The following is a 13,231-nucleotide window of genomic DNA, read 5'->3' as shown; positions in this document are numbered from 1 at the left end:
TTATCGACATCTCCAAGCTACCGAAGGGAGACCTCAGGCCAGTTACCAGCAAGGTGGGCGTGTGGGTGTGGAGAGAAGGAAGGGGTGAGGACGGGGGACCGAAACAAGCCCCCTGGCTGGCTCTTGCCTTGGCTTGAGGCTCCCGTGCAAGAGGAAGCCACGTGGGCACCAGAGAACCGCTGTGGAGGGCATCTTGGCTGCAGCCTTTACTAATGTTTTGGGCCTCATCTCTTTCTGTTCAGAGCATTCGGTCCAAGGTGGAGCTGTCAGTCTGGGATCAGCCCGAAGACCTTAACCTCTTCTTCACTGCCACCTGCCAGGATGGCGTGTCCTACCCCGATCAGAGGAAGTGTGAGGGCCTGAAGATTGGGGACACGGTAAGTCCTCGCCCCGTCTCCGTTTATGTGTCACGTGTCAGCACTGGCCATCATTCTTTGGCTTCTGATAACTTTTGTAACTTATTAGAGTCCTTTAGTAGTTCTTATTCTGACTTCCATCTTGACAGCCCTGCGGACTTTCCAAAGCCCACTCTGTGTCGTGCCTTCCAGGTGCCAAATGGACTTGTCAGAAAGCCCCAGTCAGCAGACAGACGTCAGTGCATTGCCCCCTCAGTCTTCCTCAGGTCGACACTGTGCCTGGCTGTTCACACGATTATTGTCTTCACTGGACAGGCATGGACTTAGGTGGCAGAATATGGGCAGGGGTCTAAGAGACCTGGCCTCATCCCTAGTCTTCTGCAGCTTGCTCTGTGTCTTGTACACTCTGACCCTCACTCTTCCCTTCTGTCAAACAGGAAGAAATCTCTGGGTAGATTGTTTAGTCAGTGTGTCAGGAAAGCTGGAGAATGATGTGTGAAAAACCCCAGACAAGGACCCGTCTAGTTGGAGGACTGGGCCCAGCGGAACAGAGGAGGAAAGCTTATGCCGAGCACACACAGCATGCCTGGGTTCAGAGGCTCCTAAGGATTTCTGATGTTATGCCTGAGGCAAATCACCTGAGCTGATAGCAGCACAATCAGGCCAATTTGCAGCCGAGGGAACACTCTTTCTAAGAGTTTTGATAATGTCAACTAGAAGAAAGCCTTGACTGAGGTCCCACACATCTCTTGTTCGTTTGTGTTTACTAATGGCTTGAGTTGAACTCATGGAGACCCGCTTGTCAAATACAGGAATGTCACAGAGCTGGAGAAAACAGATTATCTTACAAATAAGGAAACCAAGATTTAAAATACTGTTTAAAATTAAGCTGGGTTGAAATCATCAGGAGTAATGTCTTGTGTTTCATTGATAATATTAGTAGGATAGAGGGAAATTGATAGTTGTTTTTAAGAAGAGGATCGGGCAAATTCTAATCCTCAAAGGTTCAATGTGAAAGAAGTGTTGCTTTTAAAAAAAGTACTGCCAATGAAAGCTGCATGAACAGAAGTAGTTTGAAACGCCAGAGAATGGTTCCACTCTTCTCTGTGTGGATCAGTCTGCATCAGAGTTCTATGTCCAGTTCTGTTTTCCAGAGGACAGTGACGAGTAAATGATCGTGATGAATTGTCTAGAAACCAGGAAGGTCAAAGGAACGGGTGTCTGTGGATAATAATGGCATAAAATCAGAATTCCCTTTGGATGCAAGAAACTGAAGCCCATTCCTGCCACCTTAAGCGAAGAAGGAAAAATCGTTATAAGAGTGTTGGGTCCCTAAGGAAAAATCGTTATAAGAGTGTTGGGTCCCTAATGGGCCCAAGGGGAAAATGCAGTTTGTTTTCAGAAGCACCATAAACTCGAAGTGACTTAGCTCTGTATTCCCCATTTGGTTCCCTGTGAGGGAGATAATGTTATTCATGTCGACGGATGAGAAAAACTGAGGCACAGAGAACTGAATTAATTGCCAAGGCTCCACAGCCAGTAAGCAGCAAAGTGAAAGTCCAAAGCTGGGGCTTTCTGGCTCTGGCACCAGCACCCTTTGCCCAGCCTCTTGGTGCCCATGGTCCTGCTGTCATGCCCATTTCAAAGGGCTGTCTCGGAGCAGCGGGTAGTGACAGAGACCTAGGCCCCCACTCAGGGAACCCACGCAGGTTATCCAGTGCCTTTGTGTGTTTTCCACACACCCGCGGCTCAGGTGGGGAACGGGGTGCTGTACTCATTGCTGCCGGCTGCCAAGATGTGGGGGCGTGAGGACCTGCCCAGGATCACCGAGGTCATGTCACCGGTCACTGCCTCCTCATTGTGGAGGGAATAACATGCGTCACCATCCGTGGGGTTACAATGCGCCCGAGACTGCAGCAGGGGCTGTACTTACCTGTGCTTCCTGCAGTGGCCGCGTAAGTTAGACACACGTGGTTACCTGTTTTACATGACAGAGACTCAGACTCTGGGGGCCTGGGAGAGGGGTCGTCAGAAGTCCCCCCACTGACCTGACGAGACCCAAGCCCCAGGAGTCAGATGCGGGACGGCTGACGCCCGAGTTTGCGTCCTTCCCTTCCTCCTCACTGACCTCGGGAGTGAGGCCTCGCGGCGGTCCCTGGGCACGCAAGGGCACACATTGTGGTTTTTTGATGGGACACCTTAAGATAGGGAGATGTTGTCCAGAGACAGAAAACAATTTTAAGTGGCATTTTTTCACAAAAGTAAAAGATCTGCTGTTTTGGGGTAATTTGTAGAGCATGTGAAGAAGTAGAGAAAGAAGACAGCTCCTCCCACACCGACGCCCCTCAACAGCCCTTGAGATCTGAGGGCTGTGGCCTTGTTGAAGCAGCCGTGGCCCAAAACAGGCGTCCGTGCTGGCTCCTTGTCTCCTCAACCTTTCAGGGCTGGCTGGCTGTCCAGGGGCCTGGACTCAGGGCCCAGGGGGCCCGGGCAAGGGTGGTAGGGTTTTGTTTTCAGTGGGTGGAGACAGGCTGGCACAGGACAGCGGCCACTTGCCCGTTACAGTCCGACAGGATGCTGCTCGCAGGGCAGGGCTGGGCCAGGCTGGGAGAGGCCACAGGAGGCGAACTCTGTGCAGGCCCTGGAGGCAGTGGGGGGCAGGGCCTAGTACAAAATGAAAATACAGGGTTCCCGTTCAACAGTGATTAACAGTCCAGCAGCAGAACATCAGAGTAAGCCCAGGGCCATCTGCGAGTGGGCCCCGCACAGGCACATGTCCCCAGGGCCCGGCCTGGGAGGGAGGTTTGGGGGGCTTTCCCCCCACCCCCTTCTTGCCGAAGGAGAAAGTCAGGTCCAGCTGGGACCAGCCTGCTTTTCCTAACCCTGGGCCAGGAAGTCCAACTTTCTGTTCCTCCTCACAGGCTGAATTGTCCTTCTCCAGAGAGGTTTCAGTTGGGCTTTGGCAAGCAGGCTTGCTACCGAGGATGTGGGCATTTCCCTCTTGATATTTGTGCCAAAGACAAATCCGGTGGAGGAAACAAACGTGCAGATGAGTTAACCCTATGGAGGCTGATGGGCATGGTGATAAAAGCTGGGCAGGTTACCCCGGGAGCCCCAAGGAATGAGGGGCCCTGAGTTGCAGAGGGCACTGCTGGAGCTGAGGCTCGGAGCATGAGAAGGAATTTTCCAGACACGGACAGGGAAGGTGGGCAGGTCCCATGAGTGGGCATAGCATGTGCAGAGCCGCAGGTGAGTCTTCAAAGGTGTGAAAGAACTTTGTCTTTTTATAATTACAAAGCTGCTGAGGGCCGTGGGCTGGGACCAAGGGGTGGGTGGCTGGAGCTGGGGCTGCAAAGGCAGGCCTGGGCCGTGCTTGTAGGACACGCGGGCAGAGCTAAGGTGTCTGGCTGTTATTTGGTAGGCGGGTTCTGTTCTTTAGAGCCACAGGTTGGGAGGGCTTTGGACAAGCCACGGATGGCAAGGGGAAGGGCCCTGGGGCTCGCCTGGAGAAGAAGCTAGTGAAGGCAGACAGGAACACCTGTCATCTGGTCCCTCAGGGTCTGGCGTGCGGACACGTGTGGGACAGCTGGGTTCAAGTGGTAGCTAGGTGGGCTCACCTCCTCATAACAGAAGCTTCCCGCAGGGCTGGGGGTGGGCAGGCAGAGGTCTGTGATCATGCCTAGCCAGAGGTCGTGGTTTTGTGACTCTGTTCTCTGGGCTAAGAGATCTGGTCCAGGAAAGAGCAGGAGAGGTGGCAGGGGGCGAGGAACAGGGATGTCCTCAAAGAGAAATGGTACAGAAATAAAACCTTGAGAACCCCAAATCCAAAGGGGTTCTCTTCTCCAGTGACTTGCGATGTTTCCCTAATTTTCCTTCCCTCGTCCCAACACCGACCAGGACTGACTGACTGGCCCAGCCCAGGGAGTCGGTTTTCTCACGGACCAGCTTTGACAAATCAGTATGCAAGTGGCCGGCTGTGCGGAGAGCGCTAACGCCCAGTACAAAGGACCCAGTGAGCCTGTCATGGGCTTCCCATGGTATCCCGTTCCTGTCCCCTCCTCTGGGGCTTTGTTTCAATGTGCTCCTAGTGGACTTGGCGTCTGCACAGCCCTGGGTTTGGTGGGTTTCGGGTGGGGGCCGGGGGGCCTGTTTGAAAGGGTGGTCAGACCAGCAGCCCTGCTGGGGAGCCAGGAGCATCCCAATGAGGTTTAAATAACGTGCTGGGCAGGAGGGAGGGCTGCTCCACCCCGCCTTCCTCTGGCGTCTTGGAGTGGGAGAATGGGGAGTCTCTGGGATCTGGGGGCCTTCACTACCGGTTGGAGGCCATAGTAATCAGGGAAGAGAAGCCTCTCCAGACACCTGCCAGACTGCCCAGTTTTTCCTGACCCCTTAGGGAAATGGACACTGAAAGGAAGGGTCGCTGGATGGGTTTACTTGCCATTCCTGAAATGCTTTGTACAGCACTCCTGTGCCCACAGGACTTCAGACCCAGGGGCTAAAATAGAGCCCTTCTGTGGTCACTGGTGGTCACCTGCATGCTCGGGCTGCTGGACATGCCTACAAGCCAGGTCCTCCTTGCTCCGCAGCCAGGCAGACAGGACGTGCGCTGTTCTAAATCCTGGGTGATCAGCTGCCAGCACTGATTCAGGGGCTCCCAGCCTCTGCATTTACTCCCAGCAACCACAGACACATCAGCAAGACTCAGGAGATCTCATTCTCTCTGTTGTCACTGTGTCCCGTGACACAGGCCAGATTCCCCTGGGGGTCGGTTCTGTTCAGAGATGGACACTTCCCACAATGTTTCAATAATTAAATGCCTCTGGTCTCTAACCAGGTTATGCCTTTGTAGTTTGTTTCATTTCTGCCCCACAGATGCCTTAGGGGGCAAGGGCTTTTCAGCTAACAAGTGCAGCAAAGTGGTAGCCCTGGGAAGTAGGCCACGGACCAAGTCCCAGCTTCTCTCTGAGCTTCAGAGGACAGGGATGTTCTCTGCATTCTCGATGTCCGGGTGGGGGGCTCCGGTCAGGTCAGGCACAGTCTCTCCTCCTGCTCATCTGCAGGCTTAGGTCATCCTGAGCCAAGACAGGAAGATGGCGGAGGAGCCTCTGGCCCTTGGGGGTCACCATCTAGCCCCCACAGTGAGCCGAGCCACCTCTTCCTCTGTACCCAGATACAGACACTGGGCGTCTGCCTCATTCCCTACTTCCAGGAGGTAGTCTGCCAAGGAGAGCACAAGCCAGCCCTCACCAGCTGTGAGACCAGCACCAAGCCTGCCGCCCCCGTGTTCTCTCTGGTGGATGAGGTGCCTCCCTTCAGGGCATGTAAATGATGTGTTCGGGGGAATGCTTGCATAGCGCTGGACACAGAGGGTGCTTGGCACCTGGTAACCAGTAGTGTGTGCTGTCACAGATTTCCGTGCCTCATCTGTTTCCTTACCTCAAGAGCCCACCTATACCTCAGGGCCTTGGAGCCTAGTCTTGAACTTGCTTTGTCAATCTCTCTTTTTATCTCCTCTCACCCCACCCCCAACATAGCCATGAGGTGGGGGAGGGCTAGTCCCAACTGTCTGTGGCTGGCTTGGGTTTCCCAGTGTCCTCAGACCCTGGCTCCTGGTTATGGTCCTCAGCCCCCATCCACAGCATCTCCCGTGACACCCTTCAGCTGACCCCAACTGCTGGGTGTTTTCTGTCGAACACCCTGAAGCCGTGGCTTGGTGCCAAGCAGGTCTCTCTCTAGGACCTGGAGAGCTGGGTCTGTCCCCCTCCTCCGTCTGTCACACCCCACCCCCACCCTGGGGTGTCCGTAGATGTCACAGAATCTGAAGGGAGGCTTTTTAGAATTAGTAAAGATCCCAAAGTGATAAGGATCTATAGAATGTTTAGAAAAAAATTTTTCATTGCTCTCCAAGAGTGCACATCATTACCCAAACAGTGTCCTGTAAAGCAGGTTCTTGGTGACTTTTAAACTCAGCTTTATTCCAGCCCAAATAATAGAGTAAGAATAACACTAGCTAAATGTGATTCCTAACCCATTTTGAGCTCTAGAATGATCTGAGGAGACTTGAAACATAAAGACATCTGGGCCAGACGCGGTGAGTCAGTTTCTGGAGTGTGCCCAGGCCTCCATTTGTGTAGGCACCACCACCATCCAGGGGAGGAGCACGCCAGCTCCCTGTGCGTGGACTTCACAGGGCTCTGTTCCGAGGGCGGTGCTGGCTGATTCTGACCACACGTGGCTCCTTTCTCAGTGAGAGACACAGATGAAGGTGAGGAGGTCATGCTGTGCTTCCTGAGAGAATCATACTGAGCAGTGGCCTGCTTTCCTCACACCTCAGCCGAGTGGGCACCTTTCCCACCATCTGCCTGCTTGGTCCACCTTGCTGCCTGTTTCCAAGGCAACCCACAAGGAGCTCAGGAGTTAGCAATGCTTCTTTAGATGCTTTTTTAAAAAAGAAAAGTCTGTTCATGCGTGTGGCACATTTGATCAGTGATGACTCTTTATGACCTCAGGGCCATAGGCTGATTATGAAAGATGCAGCTGTGAGGACCATTCCGGTCCTTTTAGGTATGCCTGTGAGGTACACTGGGAGGCATCCAGGTGTCCTATTGTCCCTTCTTCAGCAGGGAAGAAGCCTTTTTACAGCATTGTCTGTGGGCTCCGGTGCCCATGAGCTCAGGGAGTGTCTCCCACAGCGCCTGGCACAGAGGAAGTGCCCAGGGAATATTTGTTGATCAAATGACTTTCAAAGTGAGACAGGAGGCAATAGGAGAGAGGTGAAGAGAAAGGGGAGAAAAAGAACTATATATTTTTACTTCCGGCCACGATGGAGGCGTAGGTAGACACACTATGCCTCCTCGTACAACCAAGATAAGGACAACAACAATTTAGAAACAGTAACAACCAGATCTGACAGAAAATTGAACTGTATGGAAGTCAGACAACCAAGGAGTTAAAATAGACATGTTTATCCAAACTGGTAGGAGAGGCAGAGTTGGGCAGCCGGGTGGAGAAGGGTCAAGGCACAAAGAGCAGTGGGACCAGGTGTGTAAAACATCCTGGGTGCACAAGACTGCAGTGGGCGGACCCTGGGTGTGGGGTGGCAACTGGCAGACCCAGCAAGGTGGCGATTGTGAAGCGAGGCACTGTGTGCAACCCAGGGGCCCAGCGCTGGGAAATAGAGCCTTGGGGCACTGATTGAAAACACCAGTGGGGGTTGAGGTGCAGGGAGAGACTCCCTGTCTCACAGGAGAGTTCGTTGGAGAGACCCATGGGGTCCTAGAACGTGCGCAAGGCCACCCACACGGGAATTAGCACCAGAAAGGCTGAGTTTGCTCGGGAGAAGCGACAGAAGGGACTGAAGTCCGACAGAGAGCAGAGAAAGCACCATTGTTCCCTCTAGGACCCCACCCCCACATACACTGTCACAACCCAGCAACTGGGTTGCCTCACTGGGTTACCTAAGGCTCTGCCCCTCATACGTAACAGGGACAACAAGACAAAAAAAATGGCCAAAACAGAAGAACAGATCAAAGCTCCACAGCAAATACAACTAAGCAACCAGGGGTTAGCCAACCTATCAGATGCACAGTTCAAAGCACTGGTAATCATGATGCTTACAGAATTGGTTGAATTTGGTTACAAATTAGATGAAAAAATGAAGGCTACGCTAAGTGAAATGAAGGAACGTGTATAGGGAACCAATAGTGATGGGAAGAAAACTGGGACTCAAATCAATGGAGTGGACCAGAAGGAAGAAAGAAATAACCAAATAGAAAAGAATGATGAAACAAGAATTCAAAAAATGAGGAGAGGCTTAGGAACCTCCAGGACATCTTTAAATGTTCCAACATCCAAATTATAGGGGTACCAGAAGGGGAAGAGGAAGAGCAATAGTGGAAAAGTTATTTGATCAAATAATAAAGGAGAACTCCCCCAATCTGGCAAAGGAAATAGACTTCCAGGAAGTCCAGGAAGTTCAGAGAGTCCCAAAGAAGTTAGACCCAAGGAGGAACACACCAAGGCACATCATAACTACATTAGCCATGGTAAAAATGAGGGGGAGAATCCTAGAAGCAGCAAGAAATAAGGAGACAGTAACCTACAAAGGAGTTCCCATCAGACTGTCAGCTGATTTCTCAAAAGAGACCTTGCAGACAAGAAGGGGCTGGAAAGAAGTATTCCAAGTCATGAAAAGCAAGGACCTACACCCCAGATTGCTCTATCCAGCAAAACTTTGATTTAGAATGGAAGGGCAGATAAAGTGCTTCTCAGGTAAGTTCAAGTTAAAGAAGTTCATCATCACCAAACCCTTATTTTATGAAATGTTAAAGGGACTTATCTAAGAAAAATAAGTTAAAAAATATGAACAGTAAAATGACAGAAAACTCACAATTATTAACAACCACACCTAAAACGAAAACAAAAACAAACTAAGCAAACAACTAGAACAGGAACAGAACCACAGAAATGGAGATCACATGGAGGGTTAGCAACAGGGGAGTGGGAGGAGGAGAGAGGGGGAAAAGGTACGGAGAATAAGTAGCATAGATGGTAGGTAGAAAATAGACAGAAGGAGGGTAAGAATAGTATAGGAAATGTAGAAGCTAAAGAACTTATGACACATGGACATGAACTAAAGGGGGGAACATGGATGGGAGGGGGTGTGCAGAGTGGAGGGAAATGAAGGGGAGGTAATGGGACAACTGTAATAGCATAATCAATAAAATATATTTTAAAAAAAACCTACTTTTTTTTTTTGAGTCTTTCTACCTTTCTGTGGAAGCCCATTTCCTCAGGGCTGTGAAGGTGAAAAGAGGTAACGAGCACTCAGGAACCAAGCACAGTGCACGTCAGATGTCGGCATGCCTAAATAAGCTCTTCCTCGGTAAAATGAGGGTGCTTGCTGACCAGGGGCCTCTTCCTTCTGGGGCCCTGTGTGCATGGACAGGGCGGGTTTTGCTGCAGCTCTCCACCAAGGACCTTGAGGACTTGTGCTTGGGCCAGGCCCCTGGTTGACTGGAAGGCCAGTGCGGACACCCTGACTCCCTGTGCCCACGATGTCCCTTCTCCTCTTTCTGCCCAGGCGTCCTTTGAGGTGTCGGTGGAGGCCCGGAGCTGTCCAGGCAAACGCACGGAGCAGATGTTCACCCTGCGGCCCGTGGGCTTCCGGGACAGCCTGGAGGTGAGGGTCACCTACAACTGCAAGTGTGGCTGCAGCGCGGGGCTGGAGCAGGATAGTCCCAGATGCAGCAGGAATGGAACTTACGTGTGCGGTCTGTGTGAGTGCAACCCCAGCTACCTGGGCACCAGGTGCGAATGCCAGGAAGGGGAAAACCAGAGCGGGTACCAGAACCTGTGCCGGGAAGCAGAGGGCAAGCCCCTGTGCAGCGGGCGCGGGGAGTGCAGCTGCAGCCAGTGCTCCTGCTTCGAGAGCGAGTTCGGGAAGATCTACGGGCCTTTCTGCGAGTGCGACAACTTCTCCTGCGCCAGGAACAAAGGAGTCCTCTGCTCAGGTAGGCACCCTGCGCACATGCTCAGATGCTGAGCCGGGCCCAGGTGCTGTGAGGGCATCCCCCCCAGCATGCCTTTCACTCACCACCACCGTCCTCCTGGGAGGAGAGGAGGGCAAGCCAGGCCTCGGGGTGGGGACCCATGTGTCAAATACAGAAGCAGGAGAAGGAGCCGCCATAAGACGTGGACCATCAGAGTTGGAGGAGTCAGTCATGGGTCATCCAGGACTTGCCTGCACAGCAGTCCTGACAGGTTTCCAGCTCTTTTTGGTTGCCTTCCGGGACAGGGAGCTCACTGGGGCTGGTAGTGTCTATTTCCTTGTTAGATGTCACATTCATCTCCTATAGCTGCCCTAACAAGTTACTGCAAACCTGGTGGATTAAGACAGTGAAATGTATCCTGTTATAGTTCTGGAAGTCAGAAGTCTGAAACAGATGCTATTTGGCTAAAATCCAGCTGCTGTCAGGGCTGCATCCCTTCTAAAAGCCCTAGGGGAGAACCCAGTTCCTGCCTTTGCTGGTTGCTAGAAGCCATCAGCATTCCTTGGCTTGTAGCGCCTGCCTCCGTTTTCAGAGCACTCAGTGCAGCATCCTCAGATCTTGTTCTGACTCTGAGAAAGAGTCTCTGCTTTCTTGTCGCATCTTACTCCGATACTCATGCCTCACTGTTATAAGAAGCCTCACGATTTTGTTAGACCATCAAGGATAAGCCAGGAGTCTGCCCAACTCAAGATCCTTGACTTGATCACACCTGCGAAGTTGCTTTTACCGTGTGACGCGCCACAGGCACAGCTCCCGCCCTAGGCCGTGGGGCATCTTCAGGGGCCATATTCTGCCTGCCGCAGACTTGGCTTGAAAGTTCCTTCTTACATTGAACAAAACATTGTTTCTCAGTCACCTTCAGCCAATAATTTGTCTTCTAGCCCTCCTCTTCCACATGGCAGCCTGTCAGACATCTGTTCTTATCCAGGCCTGTCCAGAAGGAAGTCCCTTCCTTCTTTGAGGGCTGTGTCATTTTGTGCAGTGTGCCCTCAGAACTGAGCACGTATTTGTCCTTCTGGATAACAAGGGCTCAGCCAAGCATTTGCTTCCTGTGATCTGCACATTCCTCTTCCATTAACACATCCTAACACTGTGCTCACTTTTCTGTTAAAAAATCACATTATACTATTGAACTTGTGTTTAACTTTACTAACAAAATTTTAAGTTTTTAAATTTTTTGAAATATAGTCCAGCCAAGTTTTATTTATTTATTTTATTATTTGTTTTTTGAAAGATTTTATTTATTTTTAGAGAGGGAGGACAAGAGGGAGTGAAACATCAATGTGCAAGAGAATCATTGATCAGTTGCCCCTTGCACACCCCACTCCCCCACTGGGAACCTGGCCTGCAGCCCAGGCATGTGCCCTAACTGGGAATTGAACTGGTGACCTTTCCACTTGCAGGCCAATACTCAACCCACGGAGCCACAGTAGCGAGGGCACCAAGTTTTTATTATGTCACGTATGAGCACTTAAATTTTTAAATCTAAGCATAGAACTTTACATGGATTCCATTTAAATTATAACTTAGTGGTTCCCATTCTGGGAGTTGCATTCTGATGATATGGCATAAAATTATGTCTCCAAAGAGTCATTCCATCCAACAACAGACTACTTGCAAATAGAGGAAGCAAAAACAATTTTAGTTAGCATTGTAGTTTCTTCTACTACTATGAATTCTGTTGTGCGTTCTGTTGTTTCCAGGATTCCTTCTTTGAGAATGGCCTTCCAGTTGGGAAGCATTGATTTGAAAGGAACTGAAGAGTGTAGCCGGGAAGCCCTGGCTGGTGTAGCTCAGTGGATTGAGCACGGGGCCTGCAAACCAAAGGGTTGCTGGTTCGATTCCCAGTTACAGGCTGGGTTTCCAGTGGGGAACATGTGAGAAACAACCACACATTGATGTTTCTCTCCTTCTCTTTCTCCTTCCCTTCCTTTCTTAAAAAAAAAAAAGTGCAGCAGGGAAGATTAAAGCATAAATATGGGAAGCAAATTACAACATGAGCTCATTGCAAACAGAGTAACTATTCCTCCATGGAGGAAGCAAGCTCTGAGCATTGCACAGATGTGGGTGTGGCTTAGCAAGCGAGGCCTCTTTGGGCTGACCGCACCGTGTGCACACACCCGTGGCTGCAGTGTTCAAAACTGGAACTTCTCCAGAAAGTGCAGGACATCTGAATGTCGTAAAGAGTTAGGATTTGAGGTGCTAAACATGATAGATCGGGATTAGCTGGCTGGTTCTCTCTGGGTTAGCAGAAAAAGAGCTTAGGCTGAGACAGACCTGGCTCTGTCCAGTCACACCACTTGCTGCTGGGCATAGAGTTGTGTCTGAGGAATAAGAGAATATGTATGAAGCACCCAGCACATTGGCACAAAAGGAGGGCTCACTGACCACCAGCGAGTGAGTCCCTTGTGAGTCCATGCCACACAACTCTGGGAGCCACAGCTGCTGCCGTGTGCCGGAGGGGTGGCCTCCCCTCTTGTCAGTCTCTGGGCCTTGTCTAGGGAGGCCCAGCGTGATGCGATGGAGGCTCCATTCCTTTGACCAGCTGCCATAAAAGCTCCAAAAAGCCTGGCAGTGTCTGCAATTGGCTTTCAGCAGTTTTTGTTTTGTTTTTAAATACATTATCAAATATTTTCATGGAACCTCCCCTCCTCTTTTCTGCTGGGTATTCTTCAGAGGCTGCTGAGTCCTGCTGAGCAGGACTTCCACGGCAGATGGCACGTGTGCATTCTGTCCCCGTGGTTCACCAGCTCGCTGTCGGGGTTGTCCTGGATTTTCAGCTTTCCTCTCTCTAAATATAGCCCACACCCCTGATTTCTGCATTATTTGGAGCATTGAAGAAGACACAGACACAGGACCTGGCATGGTGCTTGGCAGGAAGTGGCCCAGTGCGTGGCAGATGCCTCCTCTCCCACTCCGAGGGGCTACGGTGCTTTGCGTGGAGCCTGGAGCCTGGAGGGGCAGGGTGGGTGGAAGGTGAGGTGTGAGCAGCCTCAGTAGGGAAGACTTGTCAGTTTGGAAACAGGAATATTCTATAGCTGAGTGAAAACGCAGCATTTTTTGTTTAGCCACCAACATCTACAGTTCTGAGTTATTCTTGCATTTCAGAATACGACCAGACCCTGGTGCTTTCCTCCCTTCATTCCCCCCAACCCTGCGGTATTGCAAGACGCTTGTGTGTCCCCAGGTGGAGAAACAGAGTTTTGAGAAGACTTTGAGGCTCCCCTGTGCATGACAGACTTCCCGGGACTGCTGAGATGCGGTGTCCTTTTCCCCCACTGGGAAAACACTCACATTCTTAAAGAACACTGAGAAAACACAGGG

The 13,231-nt window shown here is 51.2% G+C and overlaps 1 protein-coding gene across 1 annotated transcript in view; it reads left to right on the top strand.

Annotated features, from left to right (window-relative positions):
• ITGB5 (integrin subunit beta 5) overlaps positions 1-13,231 on the top strand; it is a 115,319-nt gene that overhangs the window by 70,710 nt on the left and 31,378 nt on the right. Inside the window, exons 9-10 of the mRNA XM_045851314.1 lie at positions 243-377; positions 9,439-9,868. Of these exons, the coding sequence (XP_045707270.1) occupies positions 243-377; positions 9,439-9,868 (565 nt within the window). The remainder of the gene's footprint in view (positions 1-242; positions 378-9,438; positions 9,869-13,231) is intronic.

This window comes from Phyllostomus hastatus, unplaced genomic scaffold (genome assembly GCF_019186645.2).
Source record: "Phyllostomus hastatus isolate PE091 unplaced genomic scaffold, TTU_PhHast_1.1 phas_contig_86, whole genome shotgun sequence".
Lineage (NCBI taxonomy): Eukaryota > Metazoa > Chordata > Mammalia > Chiroptera > Phyllostomidae > Phyllostomus > Phyllostomus hastatus.
The sequence above is the reverse complement of the archived record's forward strand: the minus strand, read 5'-3'. Positions and strand labels throughout refer to the sequence as shown.